This window comes from Aythya marila (genome assembly GCF_965140915.1).
Source record: "Aythya marila genome assembly, chromosome: 5".
In the NCBI taxonomy this organism is placed as follows: domain Eukaryota; kingdom Metazoa; phylum Chordata; class Aves; order Anseriformes; family Anatidae; genus Aythya; species Aythya marila.
This window is the reverse complement of record NC_139046.1, coordinates 46,809,687-46,833,310: the sequence shown is the minus strand read 5'-3', so window position 1 is coordinate 46,833,310 and position 23,624 is coordinate 46,809,687. Positions and strand designations below refer to the sequence as shown.

The 23,624-nt window shown below is 38.8% G+C and overlaps 1 protein-coding gene across 1 annotated transcript in view; it reads right to left on the bottom strand.

Annotated features, from left to right (window-relative positions):
- The window catches only part of TPCN2 (two pore segment channel 2), a 28,431-nt gene extending 5,026 nt beyond the window's left edge, over positions 1 to 23,405 (bottom strand). Inside the window, exons 1-20 of the mRNA XM_082760608.1 lie at positions 23,245 to 23,405; positions 21,477 to 21,541; positions 20,287 to 20,363; positions 19,667 to 19,844; positions 18,892 to 19,008; positions 17,725 to 17,831; positions 16,719 to 16,791; positions 13,520 to 13,619; positions 13,137 to 13,202; positions 12,382 to 12,446; positions 9,065 to 9,162; positions 8,673 to 8,754; positions 7,399 to 7,485; positions 6,692 to 6,811; positions 6,290 to 6,349; positions 6,052 to 6,180; positions 5,357 to 5,406; positions 3,780 to 3,879; positions 2,808 to 2,879; positions 36 to 109 (exon numbers count right to left, since the gene is read on the bottom strand). Coding sequence (XP_082616734.1) covers positions 36 to 109; positions 2,808 to 2,879; positions 3,780 to 3,879; positions 5,357 to 5,406; positions 6,052 to 6,180; positions 6,290 to 6,349; positions 6,692 to 6,811; positions 7,399 to 7,485; positions 8,673 to 8,754; positions 9,065 to 9,162; positions 12,382 to 12,446; positions 13,137 to 13,202; positions 13,520 to 13,619; positions 16,719 to 16,791; positions 17,725 to 17,831; positions 18,892 to 19,008; positions 19,667 to 19,844; positions 20,287 to 20,363; positions 21,477 to 21,541; positions 23,245 to 23,317 — 1,793 coding nt within the window. The 5' untranslated portion in view covers positions 23,318 to 23,405. The remainder of the gene's footprint in view (positions 1 to 35; positions 110 to 2,807; positions 2,880 to 3,779; positions 3,880 to 5,356; positions 5,407 to 6,051; positions 6,181 to 6,289; positions 6,350 to 6,691; positions 6,812 to 7,398; positions 7,486 to 8,672; positions 8,755 to 9,064; positions 9,163 to 12,381; positions 12,447 to 13,136; positions 13,203 to 13,519; positions 13,620 to 16,718; positions 16,792 to 17,724; positions 17,832 to 18,891; positions 19,009 to 19,666; positions 19,845 to 20,286; positions 20,364 to 21,476; positions 21,542 to 23,244) is intronic.
- Positions 23,406 to 23,624: the final 219 nt, after the last annotated feature.

The following is a 23,624-nucleotide window of genomic DNA, read 5'->3' as shown; positions in this document are numbered from 1 at the left end:
GAGTACTATCTGAATAGTGATGTTTAGAATGTTACCTGGTATTTCCCATAGGAACCACAGCACCTTGAAACAGCATTATGCCAGTTATAGCAAATGCATAGAAAACCACCTGGAAGAAATGTATTTAAGTATTAGTTTTGAATATTTCTGTCACTAAATAGGCAAACAATGCAATTAAACATGGAATTCACCTTAGTACCACAAGTAAAAGATTCTGGTCATGAACAATGCCCAAACCTATTGAAGTTAAAATACTTCTTAATGTCTGTTTTTTGTTTTTTTAATTGCTTGCTCTTACTTTTTTAATATTCTATTTAACTTTCCATTGTTAAAATGCATTACATCAATTTAATTTATGACCTTTCAGAAAAAAAAAAAAAAAGAAAGAAAGAAAGAAAAACAGTACCTAAATGTACAAGGAATAACCTAAGTATTTGGGGAGCTTTTTGTTAGATTCATTGAAAATCACCTTTTACAAAACCTAACATAAGGACAAAAAAAAGCCAATATTACATCAGCAACTCTTCTAAAATGTTATATTAATCTATTAATCTAAAAGCCAAGGTTTCATAATTAAATGATTTTGGAACTGCAGTCCAAGAACTGCACTTGTTAGGAAAACACAAACCTCTTTTTAAAAAGAAGGTTTTCGCAGTCTTACACAGTTACCTACTACTAAAATTTGCAAAGTGACCTAAAAAGCTTGTTCTAGAAATAATCTATACTTCTCTGAGTAAGGAACCATTTGTTCCAGGACAGCCTGAGACAAGATCAGTGTTTGATGAGATTGAAGTGTCATTAGTCACTTTTCTGTATTTTGCTAGAAGACAGCCCCAAGAAGGTCTGGGAAGAAAGGAAGAGACCGATCTGATCTGTGAATCCCAGCATTTTAAATGCTACTGGAGTAAGTTGAAGCTGCCATTCCACAACCTGCCAGAAGATGGGGCATCTGCCCTTGCAATAAAGTCGATTTTATTCTATGACAAAGGTATTACATCTCAACAGATGTACTGCCTAACATATTAGCTAACAAGCTATATTACTTTATCAACATATGTTCAAGGCTAAAATTCGGAAAGATCTTTTGCATCAGCAGGTCATGGAGTGGGACTTGACTATGGTAGAAAGCTCAGTGACAGCTTCTACTCAGCCTTAAGTAAAAGCAAGTGGCAAATGCTGTTGCAGAGTTGCCCCACAACTGGTGCAAAACTGCAGTTGACACTCCCAGCACAAAGGACAATCCGCAGATGACGTTTCACAAGCATTATATCTTACATGAATGAGTAGGGACACCATTCTGAAACACTACAGCATCATGTCTAAACTAAAACTGAAGCCTATTTCTGCAGGCTCCTGCCATCTTAGCTATGTCTGTCAGGACTGCAAGGAGCCTCCAGCAGAATTCTATAGTTCAGGTACAGCCACGCCAGTAGCAGCACAGCTTTGGGGTCCTACTGTAAAGCACAAAGGGAGCTCACCTGATGAGTGCTCTCTCCCAGGGCTTTGACATACGGACTCTGTCACATTCAGCAGTAGCAAACGTCAATCACTGCCTCCCCAGCCTAGCCACCAAGCAACCCTAGCAGCCTGTGACTGGGGTGACAAGCAAATGTGTGCTCCTTTAGCATGGTGTACTCACTTCATCAAGAAATCACAAAGTTACCAGGAGTACAGGCAGCCTTTAGACTGCTCATTACATTGAGCAACCATAAGGCAGGGCAGCGTTTTCTACAGTTGCTTTGGAAAGACATGGGAATTTATTTATTTCCAACAACCACCAAAAGTCTCCCATTACACTGAAGCCGGTCCTATGCAAGCTTGATCGTATGCAAGACTGGTATTTAGGCTCCGAAGAACCCAGAGACTCCTATTTTCACCTGTGAAAACTAATGTCCTGGTTTGCGCACTCCCAAAGTATTTCTCAGTTTTCTCAGTAGTTCCCTACAGCATGTTTATTTTTATTTCAAATTGCAACATAAACCTCTCCAGGCCACAATCTAAGGTCCCTCCCCTACAAATACAAGCAGATTAGTAAAGACAAAAACCAGATATTCTGGATAAATTGTATGCTAAGTCAGTTTTTGTTTTGATATATTAGAACAACTTCTCGGACAACACCTAATACACAGCAAAACCTTGCTCTTTTAACCATTATTTCAAATTAAGGTATTTTAAAAAATAAAAACAACATGAAATAAAGACACCCACTCATTTGCTCTGTCAGGAAGACACAGCTGCAAATCCAGAAACTCAAGAGTTAGGAAATGTAGACTTTATGTAATCAGCATCACACACTGTGATACATCCTTGAATCATCCATTTACAGAGTGTATGTTGTACACATTTAACACACTTTGAACACGATGGCAGGGACTTTCACAAAACCTCATGTCCAAACACGCCAGCCATCTTAAGACTTTCTCAACTGAGAACAATTTTAAAGTTGCTTTGCTATTTAATTTAACGTAAGCAAGGAAAGAGAGGCCACTTTAGAAACATATGAGTTTTTCTTTGAAAGCAGAATTTCCAGCCTCAGACAAGTACTTTAGACAAGTTTCAATAACCTTTTAAAGGCACTCCTGGAGGAAACTGGTAATTGAGGCACAGTCACTGCATGCTGGCCATAACAAAACAGTAGTTTGTTACGTCGTTGCAAGACATGCTCTACAGAATTAGTTGATGATGGTGAAATATTATGGTTCATAGGAATTGTCATCCAAAGACCCTGGTTTACTTTGTCATTTCCTGTCTTACAGACAGCGGTATAATAAGTGGTATGTGTTCATCAGTCTTGCTTTATGACTTACCACGAGGATTCCTGCAAAGGCTCTCAAGTTTTTTACCAGATCCAGCAATGTAGTAACAACCAAAGCCATGAACTAAAACAAAGCAGAATTTGATATGCATTACATTCACCCCGTTCATAATCTTTATCAAATTATCTTTACTAAAAGGATAAACAAATACTGATCAGGAAAGGGAAATATGTCTAAATGACAATAGTCTTTTATACAGTGATATCTACATGAGATACTTAAAATGAACAGTGACGTACTCTTTTTCATATGCAGCCATCATGCTAACTTTCAGGTACAATTAGGCTCCCACGACCTAAAGGGCTATATATAAAGATCAGAACAGGGAAAATAACAATGTAAGTGCCCCTATAACTTCAGGGTGATTGATATGGATTGAACAGGAAGCATGTCTATTTTATACTTTCCACAGAAATTACACCAGGTGGATATTTATTAAGATACAAGTCCTTCTCCTGATTGCAATTTGGACTTAGTGTTCAAGCAAGTCTAAGCATGGGATTATAACAAACAACTTCAACTGATTTCAGATTCAAAAATAGGTACACTGGTATAAATACGCAAAACTAGAAAGTGAAAAAGGGATTAATTCCAAAAAAACCCTTTACTGGACTAACTGTCTGGCAGTATCCGGTGAGAGCAAGCCCATCACCTCCTGAGTATGAAGTTCTTCAAGGACTTCACATCCAGTCACCTAGTTCAGACTGAAGCCTTATGTAAGTTATGCAAGTATTTCTGGATGTTTCTCTACCCACTTTAGAATCCTAACATCAACTGCAATGACATCAACAGAACTTCCCTGGCTTTTCAATGGAGAAAACAACCTAAAGAGAGTTTGTGAGGTATTGTGCCTACTCAGGTGGGAAAGAATCGCAAGTTAGTACACAACATTACAAGAGGCTTTAATAAGATTTATAATTTGACTAACAAAGATATCAGAAATGTGGAAGAGTAAGCAAACACCTTCATATTAGGAATGATCCGCAGGAACCTGAACACAATTAGCATGTTCACCAATCGAACCATGTCCCACAGCGATAACAAGCCCATGAACTCAGGTCTCCTAGGGAAGATGAAAGAAAACAATAAATCAAAGAAACAGCTCATGTCAGAAAGACAATTAAAGCTACTGAGCTACAGATAACTGCAAATTCCCCCCAGCTTCTGCTTAATATCTGTGCCATATTAAGATTTGTTTTGGAAAGAAAAAGAATTTTATTTCCTCATATAAACACTTTTACAACCTATGACCAACTAAAACAGTGCACCCACTTTTGGGATTACCAGTACAAGAAAGAGATAAACTACAGCTAGATCAGCAGAGGGCCAACAATATATGGCCAGGGACTGGTGCACCTGCCCTGCCACTATAGTTTCAGGAACTAGGCTTGCTCAGCCTGAGAAAAGACTGCTTCAGAGCAATCTAGTGACATCCTTCTATTAAGTACAGAGAGGTCCCCAAGAAGACAGAAGCAAGGCTGTTCAATGGTGCACAGTAAGAGGGCAAGGGATAATAAGCCTATGCTGAAACAAGGGCAGCTCACACTAGATGTAAAGAAGCACTTATCAACCATGAAGACAATGGGGGTCAATGACATTAAATTGTTAGCAATTAACATCCCTATGGCAATGCTTTTGAGTGATGGGAAAAAAGTGTTCAACAATAAACGCACTGTTAGCTGTTACTCCACCTGGTCTCTTTATAAAGGACCTAGTGTAATGACAGAAGTTATCTTTATTTACAACATAACAAATATCCTGAAAAATTAGGGAGAGTCAGCATTTTAGGAGTGAGCTCGTATGAAGAGAAAGTATCAAAATGTGTTTTAAGTCCCCCCCCAGAAAAAGTAAGATTCACAAAGTCCTCCAAAAGTCCTTTGCTTTCCTCTTCTGGTGTGTCTGCAGTTCACACATTTTAAAAGTAGAAATGATTACTTTAGTGGCTTTGATGATGAAAAAAGGTTAAGATAATAATCCAAGAACTGTCTGAATTTAGGAAAATCAAGATACTTTTACTTGCTATTTTATTTCTAGTACAGATTAACAGTTTAAAAATCTATGGGATTTTTCATACTAAACTTTACAGAATGAAATAAAACTCAGTCTTTAATGTACAGGGTAGGGTAAAAGGGGATTTGCTAGTTGTTTAGCAGTTCATATAATTGGGCTTATGGACAGTCTGATATTGAAACATGAGGTTAGTAGCTGGTTCTGTATGTTGTATCAAATTCCTCTTTCTGCACCTTTCAAAAGCATAGGTCTGCTAAGATGTTATTTTAGATCAGATTACAAGTAACAAACACATCCTTCTCTCAAAGCACAGAAGCAGAACTCTTAAGATTTATGAAGAGATTAAATAACTTTCTTTCACCTATCCATTTTGCCTAGCCTTTGGTGATGGTAATAGCAAGAACTTCTCCTAGGTTTGGAAACGTATGGACAATTATAGCATAACATAAGTGTGCATGAATGCATGTGTGTATTCCCCTGACCCACCCTAAATTCTCAAGAAATTGCAACAGTTCAAGGAGATTACATACCAACCAGGATGAGGAAATCCATACTCTGCGAAAGTTGCGATCTCCAAAACCTTTAGATAGGAGAAGGGAAGAAAAGTCAAAGCTGTTTAACTTTGTAAATTTTAAGTTTTAAAAATTACTTACATTTCTTGACAGGAAACGTTTTTGAGAGCTTTAAAACACTAATTTGACTCAGTTTTAAGCTCTGAAATTGACATATTTTTGACTAGAAATTCCTCCAAAGTAATCTAATGGTGATACATACAAGGATATTGAATGAATTACACAAACAGTGAATTTGACCTCTTCTGCCATACCAGTTTCAGGCCTTTACCAAACAATAATAATAACCTTCTGCCACTTTCTTATTAAAAAGTGATGCTTAGCTACGTAACAGAGTTCCTCATGTGATAACTTTAAGAGCTCAATGTTTCCACATAACATTAAGATTTATTGTTAATTATCCTTTTTAACTTTTCCATTGATTTCAAAAAACCTACCTCCAAAAAAGGGACACAAAGAGTACCATTCACTACCAAAACCTTCATGCCCATGAAAACCACAATACTGGCTCAAGCTGTTTAACTCAGCACATGAAACAGTGCTGAATAAAGAACAATTCTGCTAGCTCTTGCACCTCCTCATCATCCTAGACACTGAATCCAGGAACACAGAAGTTGAAAACAAAAACAACCAACCAAAAAAAAATATCTTACCAGCAGAATTGCAGTCAGAAGTCCGTCAAACCTATTGCTTGGGTATGATAAGTATCTTTTCAAGCCCATCGCCAAGATTTTCAGCAACATTTCCAGCAGATAGTACAGGATGAAGAAGCAGTTGATAGCCTTCACCACCACCCCCAAATAAGAAAAATGGTTAGAATTAAATGCATCAGAGAACAGCAAAATAAAATAAAATAAAATAAAATAAAATAGGAATACTGTCATATCTTACCCCCAAGAAGAAGTCATCTCTTTCAGAAGGCTGCTTATCAGCATCCATCACCAAAACCACCTTAAAAGACAAGGAATCTTTTATGAATCCACTGCTTTACTGCTGCACAAAACAGATTTTTTAGCATAAGAACAGGACATACTTTACACAGATCTTAAACACAGATAAAAACACAGATACCTTAAACTTTACACAGATCTTTTCAAGCAGCTTAGAATATATTCATTAACTTCAGGCCAGAATATAGTCCTTAACCAAGGAGTATTCTCTCCTAAGACTATACACGACTAAAGCAAGCAAAACACGGATACCTACCACAGAAAGTGGTTATTACAACAGAGATGAAAAGAACAAAAAACAGAACTGATTTTTCAGCACGAAAAAATAAATAATCTTACTTACGCAGATAGAAATAATGTTTGCAAGGGCTACCACATTCCCCAAGTACCCAAAGTAAGGATGGCCAAAGGCAAACTGCACTTGCTGCATAAAATGGGATTGGTACTCTGGACTGGGAGGATGCTGAAAAGCCAAACACAAAAGTATTTTCTGATATTTCGTGGTCTAGAGAAACGTCTTTGAATCTATTTTTTACTCTGTGAACATGAACATATGGTGGAGATGCATTGTTTTAATATAGGGCTGTCACGGCATGACAAATCCCTTGCATTTCATCAAAAAAGGATTTACTACAGACATACATGTTTCTCAAGAGCACTTTTTTCAGAAAGTCTATGCTGGAAGCTTAACTCTTCTTCCTTGTTCCATCGTAATTAACCTTCCTACTAAACAAAATAAACATAAATACAGCCCTCACCTATTTTGTCTGCCCAAGAAGGTTAAAAATGCTGTGAAAACAACCAGGCATTTCATATATTTAACACTACCTGGCAATCCCAAACTAATGCTGCAAAAGCTCCCCAAAGCAATGCCATTTGTGGCTGATAGAGCAATCTACAAACAACTTAAAATCAACAACACCTGATCATTCCCTGTGTTCACAGAACTGTAAAATGTATTTAATTCTACACCTAGCATAATACTATCACTTATTTTTGTTCAAAACCACAATCACTTTTAGTATTGATAAATAATTGTAAGGTACATACTTGCTTAATGGCATCTTTGTCTAGTTCTTCAAAGAGCTTCTGGAACTGGGCAGCAGACAGATGGTCACCGGACCATATTTTGAGTGACTTCACATGAAAGAGAAAGTCAGGTCAACACCTGCATTAGATGCATCTTCAGAACACACGAGCACTCTCAGACTATCTCAAAAGCCTAGGAATACAGCTGTAACCTTGTGAACCACAAGGTATTAGAGTGAGCTTAGATATCTTTTGTTTTAATTCTAACCTGTTAAATGACTGGGATTTGTTTCACCCTTTCTGTTTTCCCTCTCTGGGATCACAAGCTTCTTAAGAAGAAGCATGCTCTAACGATACTTAGAATACTTGCTCTAATGATACTTGGATACTTAGTCTCATTTAGTTCTTCTATTCTGCAGAGATCCTAAGAATGAAGGTATGTTAGTTATCATCATTCTGCAGAAATGACTACCTGGAAAGATGGAATTATTTTTACAAATTGTAAAATGAAGAAGACCCTCCCATAGCATGCTAAATGCTAACTGCAACTGCAGCACACACAGCAACAACAAAAAAAGAAAAAAAAAAAAAAAAAAAAAAAGACACACCACTAACTAGAACTTGGATTTGCGTACTTAAATAATGCAGTGGACAGCTTGACATAAGTGGAGAGCATGGTGTTTTTTTTGCAGGCTACTCTGTTTATGCAACCCCTATCCCAGACAACAATGGGAAGCAACACACGTACACTTCCTCATTCCACTTCCAACCTTCAAACTGGAGCCAACCAGCTGCTGGCACGTTACTACCATCAGCTCTTAACTATCACTTTCTCTTGGCAGAAGTTCATACCATATGTACTTCCAAAACCTGCTGCAATTTTGTTCTTAAAAAGCAACATTACTTTTGGATAATAGTCTCATACCATACTGTTAACTCCTGCAACTTCAACCTCCTGTCAGAGACAATTTCTCTGTCCTCTGACAACTACGGCTTTGTAAAACAAAGAAAGTCTTCATTACCCTACACTACCTACAGGCAGATGCCTTCCTCTTCACAGTAACCAAAGTAGCAGCAATATTAAGGAGAAATCATTGGAACAAAAACTCTGTAGGCAAAGACCAACACACAAACAGACACTGAGCTGTGCCTCTGCTCAGGCAGCAAGAAAGCAGCATACAAGCAGCTGAGCTGAAAGCTACTGCTCCTAAATCAGTTCTGAGACTAAAAGCATTTCAGTTTTCACAGCTGTCCCATCAGACATTTCCTGGCCACCAAAGTTTTAAAGCTCCTACCCTCATGATTGCTTGCTTGCAGCGAGAATCCATTTCAACTTTCTGCAGCACTTGAAACAAGGCCCCAGCACTGACGTACGACCTATTTAAAAGAAGACAGGATGTGCTTAGAGGATGGGCCCTGAAACAGATAGCTATCTTGATGGCAGATGGTTGTTTTATTTTTTTTTTTTTATTTATTTTTGGAAACACAGAAATAAAAAGGAAACAGACCCCATAAAAATCCCTAACAACAGGTTATAAATACTCACTTGAATCAATAATAAAATGAAAAGATAAGCAAAAGTGTCATTTTCTTCAAAAAGGGGTCCTCAGTTAATATATTAAACAAGAGGAACAGAAACCTGCTTTTTTCTGCAAGGTGAATGACAGTTTCAATCTCCTTCACTTACTGTTCTGCATTAGCAGGAGCCTCTTTCAGGGAAGAAAGCACTTCAAATGCAGCCCGGATTCCTAGCCGTCTCCTGAAGAGGGAGGACTGAACTGATTTCTGTACAGTAAACACACCACAAAAGGAGACAATTTACTTATACTGGTTTAAAGGAAAACCAATTAGATAATATAAATGTGACGCGTAAACTGTTTGCCTAGTCCTTAGACAAAATCCACGGCAAGATTCAGTAAAGTCCGTATCTGTTCAAATAAAATTGCTTCCATGAAGTCACAAAACTGTTTTCTTTCTCCTCCTAACAAAGTCCCCATCATCAGCCACTATATTTAGTTGTTCAGACACCAGGTGCAACCAGACAGGCACTCCCACAGTTTAAAGGAAATACTGCTAAGAGTCAAAGGCTGAAATCAGTAAAGCCCATGCATACCAGAAGGTCTTGGGGACCAGCAGAAATACCCAGCACCCCCAGCAGTTCTACATCCCATGGTCAGATACTATACCGATCCTCTGGTACACACACACATCCCCACCCAAATCGTGATTAGAGACTAGAAGAGACCTTCCAGCTCTCACTCCTTACAAGAGCTCTGTGAAAGAAGGAAGGAACCAAGCAGACAAATATCTAGAGTTCAAGTAAACATCCAGATCATGATTTATTTTTAATTCTTGCCTGCACAGGCACTTGCTTATTCTGGAGACAATGGCAACTGTAGAGCTCAAGTATTCACAGAAATTCATGCCACTGTCGGACAGCCTACCAAAGAGAAGGAAGTCAGATCCACGGTTTTTTTTGTGCTTCAATTTTTCATTGCAATCACCATCAAAATCCCTATTAACTAGTTTTTGGGGAGTCAGATTATGACATGTTCTCCCATGGGCAAGAAGAAAATGGAGAAAAAAGGGAAGAAACAGGTAGAGCAGGAAAAAAGAAAAATACAAAAATTCTTTGCACACATTACATATAAAATGCCTCTCCCACTGTGGGGTGGAGGCCATTCCTTCTGTGTAATATTGTTTATGACTTACTACGTAACAAACTTTACCTTCTCTCTGGACCTTTACCTAGAGCAACTACTATTTCACTTTTTCCTCAAGCCCTCAGCTCCAGTCTTTGCGCCTCTAAGGGAAGGAAAGTACTATAGGTCTGTATGTAAATGACTTACAGGGGAGTCATACACAAAGCCAAGGTGGTTTGGTGGTTACCCCCCACCAAACCTACAGGAAACAGCAGGCGTGAGAAAAGACAAGGTGGATTGCACGTAACAAGGAACTGCTGTTTATTCTACCCTTAAACTACAGCCCAGGGGTTTAGCTATCAGACCAGTGCTTTTGTGTAGCACAGCCACTACATTGAGTCAGGTTTACCAAAAATATTGCTGTTGGGCTGTGAAGTTGCTTGAAATATGCAGCAGAAAAGTAAAAACCAAAACAACGACAATAACAAAAACAAAAATGGAGGTCGTAAAACTGAAGCACTAATAGTAAGCAAAGACTTGAGAGAAAAAAAAAATCACCTTGAAAATTATAAAGCCAAAGTTAAAAAAAAAAAAAAAAAAAAAAAAGAAAAGAAAAAAGAAAAAACACAAAACAAAATCAGAAGATGGTACCTCAGCAAGATCCTGTTGAGGAGCAGAGCCTGAGAGCTCCCCGTTTGACTGATGATTGCCTGACCGAAAATTCAGTCACATACCATCAGCGTGATAAGCTAGTTAGCCTAGCACTGTGTTAATTGTATTAATCTACTACATGTATTAACTGCTAAGTAACTGTGGTGCACCTTGCATGTTTACATTCATTGCTGGTGACAAACTCAGTTCTGGAAATCTCCAGCTGCACCCACGCAGCCTCTTCCTTCCCCACCTCTCCAGTCAGCTACATGTTTTTCAAACAGCACTAGGAAATTCACAGAATTCATCCTCTTGTAGGAAGAACATTATATTGGAAGTAGCAGAGATCACCTTTAATTTGATTTATGTTGTCCCTGCTTTTTAAAATACTCTTGCCTTAGCTCATTACAATTCCTCCCAGACTGTATAGCTCCTCTATCTCATACAGAAAACAAAAGAGCTTACAACCTTTCCTGCTAGGGAAATCCAGACTACGCTGCCAGCTGGAGACAAAACTGGTGCTCATAATGCAGCAAAGGAATCACAGAATCACAGAATTTTCTAGGTTGGAAGAGACCTCAAGGTCATCGAGTCCTTGTTAATACACGAGAAAAAAAAAAAACTTTTAGCATCAAGTTTAACCACCACCACAGACTGCATGTTCCTTGCACAACTACATTTACTTCGTCACCTTTTACTTCTCTGATATAGTAGATACATGGGTCAAAAAAAGGTCATTACACCACACATCAGATTCCTATTAAACAAAAAGGGAAGCACTGCGTATGATCAGGCATCTTCTAGAAGCACACTGAAGTACTGCACTGATGACTCTGGCATCACATGGAGTGTAAGCTGAGTACCAACAGGAATAACTACTACACCAGAAAGCAATTTGGTTTTAGCTCATAACACAAAAAGAAAGGAAGGAAGTTTAAGCAACAAAGATTAGTAGTTCCTTGTCTTCTACTGCGTAAACATCTCCAGAGAATCCAAGTCTTACAGTAATTCAGTGGTTTGAAAACCATTTCAACTTACACCAGGTACCCCAGTAAAATTAAGGTTTTTACAAGGAACAGGTTAGGTGCCTATCCAGATGCCTCTGACATCTTAGTTCAAAAGGCCAGGTATCTACACACAGCCTACCGGCAGCTGCTTCTGGTACAAGTCAATCACCAACCTCAAATCCACCTCTGAGAAGCAAGAGACTGCCCCAGTCATTCTAATTTCACATCCACCCACAGTAAGGTGGTAGTAAAAATACTAAATGAGGACATGTTTTAATCAGCCATTTGTTTTTATTGAAGGCTTCTCATCCTGTCCTACTTAGAGAAATTAAGTGATAGGAATTGCAACAATAGCTATTAAAATAGTACTGCAGGTTTTCTACATGGAGAACAAGTTTAAGTTACTTGTTAATTGTCCTCATTCAGTTTTTTAAGTGTTGTTTTTTCTTCATGTGATAGTCAAAGTTGCACATCTACAGAACACACAGAAGTATACAAACTGGTGATTTACTCATAAAATGATCAAGCTACAACAGCTCGTACAGGTAAAAACACAGGTGTTTAAAGAGCCTTTAGTATGTTAAAAATGGATCTACAACCCGGATTGGCATACTGACTTAATACACAGTTAAAACTATAAACACTCAGGATTTCACAGTGCTAAGGTTGTGATAGAACACAGAAGTGGGGAATGTTTTACTCACCAGAAGGTATCCTCGAAACTGGTTATATATTATTGCTGTAAGCAAGTTCATCAGAAATAAGTTACCTATCGAAGAAAAAAAAAATCAATGGGAATTATTGGAATACATTTCCGCTTCTCAAGACGCATTGTGTTTCTCTGATTTTAGGTTGCTGACTATTTAAATCTAAGCATTTCCACATTTTACAAAGTACAACACAGTATATAAATGTTTCTCTCCCCTGAAACAACAAAAAAGCCTTGGATAGCCACCAAAAAGATACATTTCAAGCATACTCCATAAACCAGAAGTAGCTATTATTTTTCAAACACATTAACAAATGTAAGATTCACAAGCTTAACACATTTTTTCCCTCTTAAGAATGAAGAGATTTCAGTGCATATCACGTAAACACTGAAAAGAAGTTTCAACATACATAATAAATCATAGGCCTGAATTCAAAAGAATATTTTCTTCAATTTGTTTTCTAAAAATAAAGTTTAACATTGAATACAAAGTCACATATTTGTTCTCCTATATTTGTTACTAAAAACAAACCATTTAAGTTCCTTCCCTGAAATTTATCTTGCAAGACACTACGTTGTAACTGGAAGAAAGGCAAAAAAGTAAAAAAAAAAAAAAAAAAAAAAAAAAAAAAAAAAAAAAAAAAAAGAACTTTGTGATAAAACCTCTAGAAAAATAAAACTTCTTAGCTGGTATGCACAGGTGCTAAAGTTACAGTGCATTTAAATTAACGAAGAAACACATCAACTTACCTAATACAGTGAAGAGTATGAAGAAGATTGAATAAGCTCGGTTCTTAGAATACGCTGGAATCATAACTGTAATAGATTTAACAAAAAAACATTTATGAATTTTATGCTTGAGAGAAATAAAGCAGAGACGTCTCAATTTTTTGGTAAACATTAAAAGCTCTTATATTGCTCGACTTCAGAGCTGCATATAGATAACACAAATTACATTATGGGAAATAGAAAAATCCTGCTACTTAAGGCACAAAAAAAAATCTTACAGAACCTTCCTCTTCCTCTGGGTGTACTAAGAACTATTTGCTGAAAGAACAGTTACGGTAGCCTGAAGATATGCCATGATTCACTGAAAATACAGACAAGAACTATTTCCAAAACACATTGCTTACCATCAGGATTATTTGCTGTAGTTAGCAGGACCAGCAGTGATGTCAGTGAATCAGGCAAATTCCGAAAATATCCCAACCATTCCTTATCCTGCTGGCCATCCTAGTCAAAGAGATGCTCATTGTTACCAGAGAAACATGAAGAATCACCAAAACTGTCTTACCAAGAAAATAAAAATATACAGATATTCTCTCACTTATCAATTTATTATGCACACAGTCAAATCTACCATGTGAAAAAACGTAAGGCAAGCATAAAAACTAGGACAACGTGTAGGAATACAGTGCAATTGTTTCACTTCTTAACAGGAAATAAAATACATAAGAAAGAACAGCAAGCTAAAACAGACACAGGAGGCTCAATACAGAGGTCACATCTAACATCTCAAATGCAGGAAGGACAACAGAGTCACAAGAAGGCAGTACAGGAATCTAAAGCCACCCTTGACTGATAGATAAAGCATCACATTTTAGCCTGAAAGAAATACTGGGGGGGGGTACTGGAGCTAAAAGAACTCCCTAAACTTGACATCCCTTAACCTCCAACCCCTCCTCCCGGCCCCCAAAATAAAATAAATCACACAGACTAATCCCATATTCAATCTCAGTCTGCATAAAAATTGTGCATAGATCAGGAACTGCTTGCTTTTTAGTCCAGCTAGACAATGCTGTACCTCAGCATAGGCAGAGAACGAATGACTCCTGATTTTCCACTCCAGGATGAGTCCAGAAGTATAACACAATTTGAGGATACAATACTAAAACAAACCCTGTCTATACCAAAGGATAGAAACAAAACAGGGATAGCAACACCCAGGTGACTCCACGGCCTCCTCAGTTATGAAGAACTGCTTTAACCTCCGTGTTACAGAAGACTCTTGCCTAGCTCGAGCTATGCTCAAGCACCCGAAGCTCCTACATACTCACTAAACATGAAATGTCTCTCTCACCTCTCTCACTTTCCCTCTGAATTCTGAATGGAAAATTTTCAACATTGTCCATATTAGTTGTTTGCACAAAGTTACTAGCACTAACTGGAAAGCAAGTGTTCCCCTTTCTCTCCAGTCATTCCTTCACGTTCGTGGCAGATCATGTTTGATTACGGTCAGCTCAAGGTCTGCACAGAACACAGTTTTAGGTTCTTCTTCAATAAAGTACATGAAGACGTACTTAAAGTACAAGTGCAAGGACAGCCCTCATTTTCTCTTATTTTACAGGAAATAAAAGATATACACAACAAACAGCACACAACATAAAATGATACAAAATGACCAGAATTAGTACACATTACAGGAGTTATTAGGCACACAGAAAACATAATTGATCTGCCTTGAAAAAAGATTAGGACATGATTCAAAATGCTTTGTATGGTATCAATGAAAACATCACACAGAGCTTAAACATCTTGGGAAAGAAAAAAAAAAAGAAAGAAAAAAAAAAAAACCAAGATCAGTGCTACAGCACCCAAAAAATATTTGCAATTACTCTGGTGACTACAGTCTTCAGAAGTATTTTGTGGCTCAGTGGAAAACATCAGCTGATCTGCTGAAGCCGTGATAGCATCAGGGATTTCAATCAAAGACACACTGGGAGGCACAATGTGGATAATACACATTTTTTTTCCCAACAAGTACTGACAGCTAAAAAAAATATGCAGAGTACAAGCAATACAAACATGAATCCTGTAGTAGAGAGTAAACAGACAAAATCTGCTGAGAAGACTGGCAAACTGTACCTCTAGGAGAAATATGTAAAACAAACAAACAAACAAAAAAAAACGCATAAATCTAGAGGCATCAATTTTATTACTGAATGTACTTCTAGAACATCCTTTGAGTCTTTTGCCTTGTTAGATACAATTAGTTTGTATGGGTATCAAGCCAGAAAATCAAAAAAGGAAAAAAAAAAAAAAAAAAGGATCTCTAGGTTGTTATTTTTCACCTAAATGTATAAAATTGACTGATACAGGTACATTAAATACATTTCCATCCGCTGGGAAAGCTTATAATGGAAATTAGATGTGACATAGAAAGATAATGCTGGATATACTGATTGCAACTAAAAAAAAAGGGAAAAGTAGAGCTCTGCTTGTAATTACAGATATTCTATAACAAGAATTTAAGGAATTTCCTGACCATAAGGAAGACTAGAGGCAAGCTAAGTACAAATTGCAGCAGGAACTTAGGTTCAAGACTGACTAAGGAAAGGACTAAGATTACTGAAAGAAGTGCACAAGTCTTAGTGATCATACAAATACATTTATGGAAGGCCCTAAAAAATAAAGAACATGAAACCTGAGTATGATACATTAAGATACAGGAAGGTTAGGAGAAAGAACACACCAAGAGCATTGGAACACAAAAGTGATTTTAACCACAAAATTTCAAATCTGCTTTTGGGAAGCAGGAAGAGAAAAAAGACATAGGAAGAAACAAAGATCAAAAGCCAAAACATCAGAGAAATACAGGCAAAAACCTACCAAGGCAATGCCAGGGATACCAGTACAGTAGATAAGATATGAAAACATGGAAGAAAGTAAACTTAGCAAAAAGCTAGATAGGGAAAGGAAAAAAAAAAGTAGTGAGTGACCATACAAACAAAAAAGCACCAAGATTAACAGCTTTGGACACAAAACAATATAGGCACTTTCAACAAAAGCAGAAAAAGTAACTCAAAGGACCAAATTGGAGAATTGTAGTAAGAAGCTGCTTGTATAAGCAGACTTGAAACTTCTCACCTGTGGTAACAGCATCAATACCAATAATATGTGGGACCATAAAAAAATAAAGATATCAACCACATTTAGCATGGAACCATCTAACCTTGCTCTGAGCCACAGAGCTAAACTAATAAAATAATATGGCAAAGTGCAAAGTTGCAGTTGTGGAGTTGTAAAGTGTGTTATCATTTCAGAAACAAAGTGAAGTCTGGAGAAATAAAATTTGCACTAAAGATGATGAGATTTTAACACTACACTAAGAGCCTTCTAATGCACACTTACATAAGCAGAACTACACAAGGGTACTATTAAGACCTTAAATCTCTCTAAACAGACTTTAAACTCATCCCAGTGAGTCTGATGAGGTAAAATGACCTTTCCTGGGGAAACAAGTTTCACCAGTTTGATTAGAAAACTAGACACGCAGCAACACGAGTAAGAAAAAAAGCAGAGATCTATCAATGCACAAATATAATTGGTTACCTTTGTTCGAGCAAACAGCAGCATGGCAAACATGGTAAAGAGAGACAGATGAACAGCTAGTAGGAGAACAACGCTATTGGAAAGAACAGATCATAGGCATTAATATCATTTTTATTATTAACATCTCTTGTTAAAAATGTAAAAAAAATGCCATGTAAAAAGACAAGGATATTTTTAAATGCCATGTAAAAAATTCTTGTCTTTTTACGTGGCATATTTTTTAAAACTACATGGAGATAACAGATCATCTAAGCTTTGATTCAGAAGAATCACTTCTTCAGGACACAACAGCATTAGCTTGAACAGTTCTGAGGTCAATGAGAGTTTAACATCTCTTTTTTTTTTTGTCTAAAGTTAGAACCACATTTTGATCAGAGGATACAAATATAACACCTTGGTTTGCATAGGCCTTTGACTTTCCAGGATGCCCTGTGTGAGAAGTAACAGGCAAGGACAGCAAGATCTGTAAGCTGTATGTAACACAACCTATGCGAACAGGAAGAGCGCTCTCAAGAAGCATCATGCTGTCTGGTTGCCGTTTCACCAATGGCATTTCCAGTTCAACATTTCTAATGATAAGATCTAACATATATTTTGCTAAAACCATTTTGAAATTAAAAACGTGAAGTAAAGCACTCTAAAAAAAAAAAAAAAAAGCATAGTATGCTTTATAGATACAAAAGTATCTTGTTGTGGGGCACTCATGACTGGGAGGCAAGTACCCATAACTCTTCCAAAAGGGCTGTACACAACGTACACAGAATAAAAGAACTCCACTCAATCAGACCTTGTATGTCACACACACAGTCACATCACATGCCTTCTAGAGAAATTTTACAGACTAAAGGGGCCAAGAAGTTACCACAACTTTCCATCCATCACTATCAGATCTCACCAACCACTTTCCTAAGGCCTCAAGAAGAAAGCTGCTCAGATGTCACACCCCAGAATACCAACAGTAACGACATGCTTGCTCTGCAAGGATGTTTTCTATGCTATTACCTACCTTGCCATTTCAGGCAATGTGCTGTTGATACTTTTTAATGTTTTCTTCATCATTGAAGAATTCTGAAGGAGAAAGAAAGGACGAAGAATTCTTCTTATTCTCACAGTCTGCAAAAAACAAAACAAGGGATCAGATGTTGAGTTCCCATAAGACTTGTACCACAAACATTTTTAATGTAGGCTTGTCAAAAAATTATGCACATCAACAAAAATCAACAGTGTAACACAAAAAGGCTGTGCTCAGAAGCTGAATCTGTCCCTCTGGTGTTAGAAAAGGCACAAAGAAGACTTTATAAATCTTAAGTTGAAAGAATGATAGATTGCTTTAAAAATACACACTGAAGTTTCAGTAGCCTCACCAGACCATTAATTATAAACAATTTAACTTTACGTAACAAGAAGGTCGAGAGATAGCATTTTCCTATTTTCTGCCAAGTGGATACCCACTTCAAGAGTGAGTATCAAGAGCAAGCTATTTTCAATAGAAATAGATACACATTTTGAAAGCAAATGATTTCAGTGTTCAGGTTTTTTTCTGTTTTTTATTTTATTACAGGGTCTGCTTATTACACAGCCTTCCCTGCCTCTGACAAAACTCACGTAGGTGATTGTCCTGATTTTCCTTAACATAACCTAAAGCAAGGAATCTACTTGATTTGTGCATTCAAGACACTTTCCAGTCTTCAAGTTATTTCTGACTTGCCTGCTACTTCAAGTATTTCAGCATCTTCCATTTTAGCATCAGTCTTCTCAGCACCACACGACAGCAAAAATCCACCCCTTGGTATTGTAACCTGCTGTTCAAGCTACTTGTCCAGTACTATGTCCAAAGATTTTAGAATTACTTCTTCTAAGGCACATTTCCAACAAACGCACAATCTTTAGCCTTGACAGTTAACTTACTTCAGCCATATTATATTTATTTTGTTTGAATAAATGAAAAGGATATAAATATCTAGCTATCTTGAACAAAAATGTGTATAGGCTTAAATAATACATTCTTTCAACATTTTAGGATGACCTCTTTGTTACTTGGTCTCATCCTGGTCAACAGTTCCCAGGAGTAACACATGCCCTGATCAGTATCCCTCAGCAGCTTCTCCTCCTCTGCCTCTCCCCACAGCTGTGTTGTTGATGGTTTCTGCAGAAAGCAGCAAGCAGTTCTTACCTCTGTGCAAACGAAACTCAGCGATACAACCCAGTCAGTAAGGGAAACAATTAATGTCAGGATATAAGCCATCAGCCATCTATTTTTCCAAAACTCTTCCCATCCAACTAAGTAACTCTGAAGGGAAGAGGGAGAAGAAGAAAAACAACAACTTATTTTAACAATAAATTCCCATACCCTGATAAAGTCAGCACCAAGTGTTTTTCAAGTATCCATAGTTCTACAGCAGTGCTCATAAAGAGTTCCCTGAAACCCACGTTGATCAGAGAATTTTTCTATAATAATTAAAAAACATCAAGAGAAGAGAGAGGTGAATGCAGACCATGTGGGAAGAATTCTTTGCATGCAAGAAAAAAGTCCATTTAGTAACCGCAAAAAGATCTTCCAGAAAGAAGGATCCGAAGAACAGTTCTGTTTGGTTATTATACATGCCAATTTTTACGGCCTAAAACAAGCAACCAAGCAAAAGCCATTGTATTCCTAGTAAAATGAATTTTACTTATTCCACACAAATAAGAGTTTATATTTCTTAGGGAAGTAGCCATACATTTTCTATTAAAAAACAAACAAACAAAAAGTTTTTCGCTAAAGCTGCAGTAATTTCTCCTAAAAGAGGGACTTCAACTCTGCAAGCAATCTCATTGTGAAAAATACAAGATTTGAATAACACTTCTCCAACCTTTCTCCCAAAATATAAAAGCAACACTGACTAAACCTACTCAGCTGCCCAGCACACGTAGCATTTCATTCAGTGGCAGAGAAAAGCAATGCTCACCTTCACAGACACATCAATCATGAACACGAGGAAGCAAAGCAGCTCAATGCTTTCTGTTAGGCCACATGGAGGCTCCCAGGCAGGAAGGCGGTATCGTACATCTGATGTGATAGTAAGCGAAGAAGGCCTTTCAATGAAAGCCAAAGCCAGGATTATAGTAATGGTCAAGCTCAAAATGCTGTTTGGGTAGAGATGAACAAAAATAAACAAAATGAATAACAAAATATTTACAGTCAAACAATTTTCTTACAAGAAAATCAAGTTTTATGAAATCATCTTTAACTCAAATTGGTTACACCATAACACAGCACTTAATTAGCACGATGTTGTCTGCTTTACAATAACTACTGATGACAACCAAACAACCTTATGTGGTGTCATTTTGAAACTGACAACAATCTTATTAATATATAATACAGTTAGAAATAGACATTTAGAAAACTTTTTGTATGCCTTGTTGCTTTCCACTTCTACCATGTCCACGTGTAGTCACCCACTTGCTTCCTACCGTAAGTTCTTAAGAATAAGTGCACAATTATCTAATTATTTAATAAAAATAAGACATAAACACAAAAATTATAGTCCTAAACTAAAAAGCAATAAGAATAACAAGTTCTCACCATTGACAAATTCTTGAATAATACCACCTATAAAGCCACAGGGATTTAGAGTCCACACGGTGGTTTATAGATCGATACTGTAGGGAGAAAGCAAAAAAGGATAATTCAAATATTACACGTGGTCTTGCAAAAATAAACCAAGCTCTAATCAACAAGGCTCGAGACAAATCCAGTTGGACAATAAGATAAAGAAATTATTGTACAAGTTATTATTAAAATGACACTCACTAATGAGTGCACCTTAGCTATAGCCCACATATGTGCAATGGGAAAGATTCTACTGAAGTTTTCCTTAATCTAAAGATTGCACATTTGATCGGATAAACAATCAGCGTGACAGTTATCTGAAGCAAGCATTATCCTCATTACATATTTACGTAATTATATAGAACAGTAGGCACTGAATTATTGTTAAAGAGGCCCAGACTTTTGGTTCACCTCTCTTGCATTCCTTCCATTCATGGATCTTCTTTTGTCTTGCCCCTCCAAAAAGCCATAAGATGCAAACAATTTAATTCTGGAAACAGAAGACCTCAACCTCCACAGCGCCCCCGGGCTGCTCTTACTCTGCCTCCTCCAAGTAGTAAGTGTCAGAAGGGTGTGCATGCATTCAATATATCTGAACTCCTGAAATCTCCCAACCAAAAGAAAAAGGGCTGCAAAACTGTCCTCGAGCATTCACACTGCCCGTGACTAATAACAGGAAGGCAAGAAAATTCAGAAGTATGCTGTGACAGACAGACAAAAATGGAGACTTGCACAGGCAGAAAGCTCAGCTAAAGTTCCAGCTTCTTGCTTAAAGCCAACCTCAAGCTTTGCCAACTCTCAAGCTTTGTAACCAGATTTAGATGCAAATAACAGGGTTTGCCCTGATACTTGCTCTTAGCAGTAAGGGCTTTATTAAAAAACAAAGCACACCCACCCACAAATCAACATAATCGGCATCTGCTTTGACAAACTTAAGAAGACACTAGTTCTGCACAAATACCCTGTGCAAAAACATGCACAGTCCAGGCAGACATTCACTGAAACTTGCATACCACAGGAATCTGATATTCTGATTTAGCTTTGTAAAACAAGACAATGTTATGTGGAACTTGCCTGAACAACAAAAAAAAAAACAACTTGGAAGCTCGCAGAACACATAACAAATACCCAGCACGAAAAGCTAACAAACAAGTTGTATTTACCTGTATCGCGTCTTCTATAAACACTACGGCTTGGTTTATATAAAGGTCATTATCCGATCCAGTAGCTATAACGTTAAAAAGAAACAAGAATTACTTGCTGCATTTTGGATAAGACCCGCAGCCTGCTTAGTTAACAGTTAACCTGAGTGAACAGAAGCTGCGCAGCCACGGTTCTCACAATAAACAGCACTGCATAAACACACACACGCTGAGAAAATACGGAAAGACAACTCCTGCCACGTTTGGCAGCGTTGGGCATTAAATTAATAGTAATGATAATTTCAAAGCGCATCATTTACCTTTATTTTGCAAAAAGGTTCGCTCTTCCATTTAGCTTAAGTAGCTACATTACGCTAGTAAATAAATAACTAGCACGAGGCTGGGATAATTTTTATACAGAGAGAAATCTTAAGTAGCGTGCGTTGTATTTTACGACCTTACATCCTCATCAGTCTTAGTCTCAAGAAAATCAGCCCTAAATGAGACAGCAAAGATCTATTTCTATTTAATGGAGCTTTAACAATATTATTCTTTGATAAAGCGGGGATCCAAGCTGGAAATATGAGCAACTGGCATTCTAGACTCTTATTTTGTTTGTTAAATGTACTAAGGTTTAGATTGATATCGTTCTCTCCAAAGCCAACAGAAATTTGTCAGAAGAGAACAGAAATAAGTCCTTTAAAAAGAAAAAAAAAAAAGTCCCAAGAGTTGTTATTACCATAGCTAACAGATCAGAGTTCAAGACACAGAAAGAGGTAAAAGTACACAAAGTGAAATAAAATATTGCAAATTAGTTTCCATGTGACGTTTCAAAACCCATTCCTAAGTCTATATGAAGACATGCACAAAGTTAAGAATAAAGGTCAATCGCTTGCATTCGCTTGATTTATGACCTGTGAATAACTAACCTGACAATTAACCCAACAAGACAGGCAGTTAAAGCCAACTTATGAGGAAGAGTCTCCTTCAGAGAAAGATTAGGGGGCTACAAACAAAAAAACACTGCTGGTGTCACCTTCCCAAGGAGGGGGTGAGGCTGAAGGGGCAATTTGTGCCAGGCCAGGGACCCCACAGGACGCCTCGGTCCCGTGCGCTCCCCGTGCTGCTCATCGAGCAGCGCCAGCAGCACCGCTGCTTTGGGTCCCTGACAATTATGTTCCACATGATTCAGCAGCATCACTTTCTGCAGACAGCTTCCAAGTGTCACCGCTTATGCGAGCACAAGCCAGGCTTTTGTACCGCTTGCGACTCAACCCGGGATGTGAGGGAAATGGCACATAGACGGCGGCGAGCAAGGTTCCTGCTGTCACGTGCAGGCAGATTTTATCCTGCTGGAGCCCCGCCGCGGCAGGGAGATACGAATAAAGTTGTTTAAAGGCACAGCATTAGTTCACGGGTACGAGGCACAGCAGAAGCTCCGCGTTTGTGAAGCAGACGCTGCAAGTTCAGCGCTGACCCCAAGGGTTTCAGAAGGGCAGGAGCCGAGCGACCTCTCTTCGCCCTAACGCGCGGAAACTCCCAAGAAGCGATGACTTTGGGGCAGTTCCCGAATTATTTATTTGTTAAAAGGTCATTCTCCGCGCTGGCTGCCCGGACGGGCGCTTGACCCATCCTGCCAGCCCTCGGTGCCGGCGAGCGGCGCTGAGTCACAGCGCGGCTGAGGGCAGCGCGGGGCGGCCCCACAGGAGAAGCCCCCACAGGAGCAGCCCTCAGGGGGGCTCCACAGCCACGCTCCCACCGCCCCGGCCGCCCCTCGCCCCCCGCTCACCCTCCTCGGCTCCCCGGAGCCAGCTCCGCGGGGGCAGCAGCGGCTCCGTCTCGGCGCCGGCTCCCGCCTCCATCAGCGGCGACCTGGGCTGGGCTGGGGCTGGGCTGCGCTCCGCCACCGGGACGGGGCGGGACGGGGCAGCAGCGGCGCGGCCGCCCCCGCCGCTTGTGACCGGCGCCTCAGGGAGGAGCCTCGGCACGGCACGGCCCCTTCGGGCACGGCACGGCCCCGTTGTGGCGGCCGCAGCCCGGCGGCACCGCCCCGAGCCCGCCGCCCCCGGGCTGAGGGAGAAGAGGGCGGGAAGGGAGGAAGGGGCGGGCGCCGCCTCCCCCTGACAGGGGCAGCCTGAGGGGGAAAGGGGCGATGCGGTGCGATCCTCA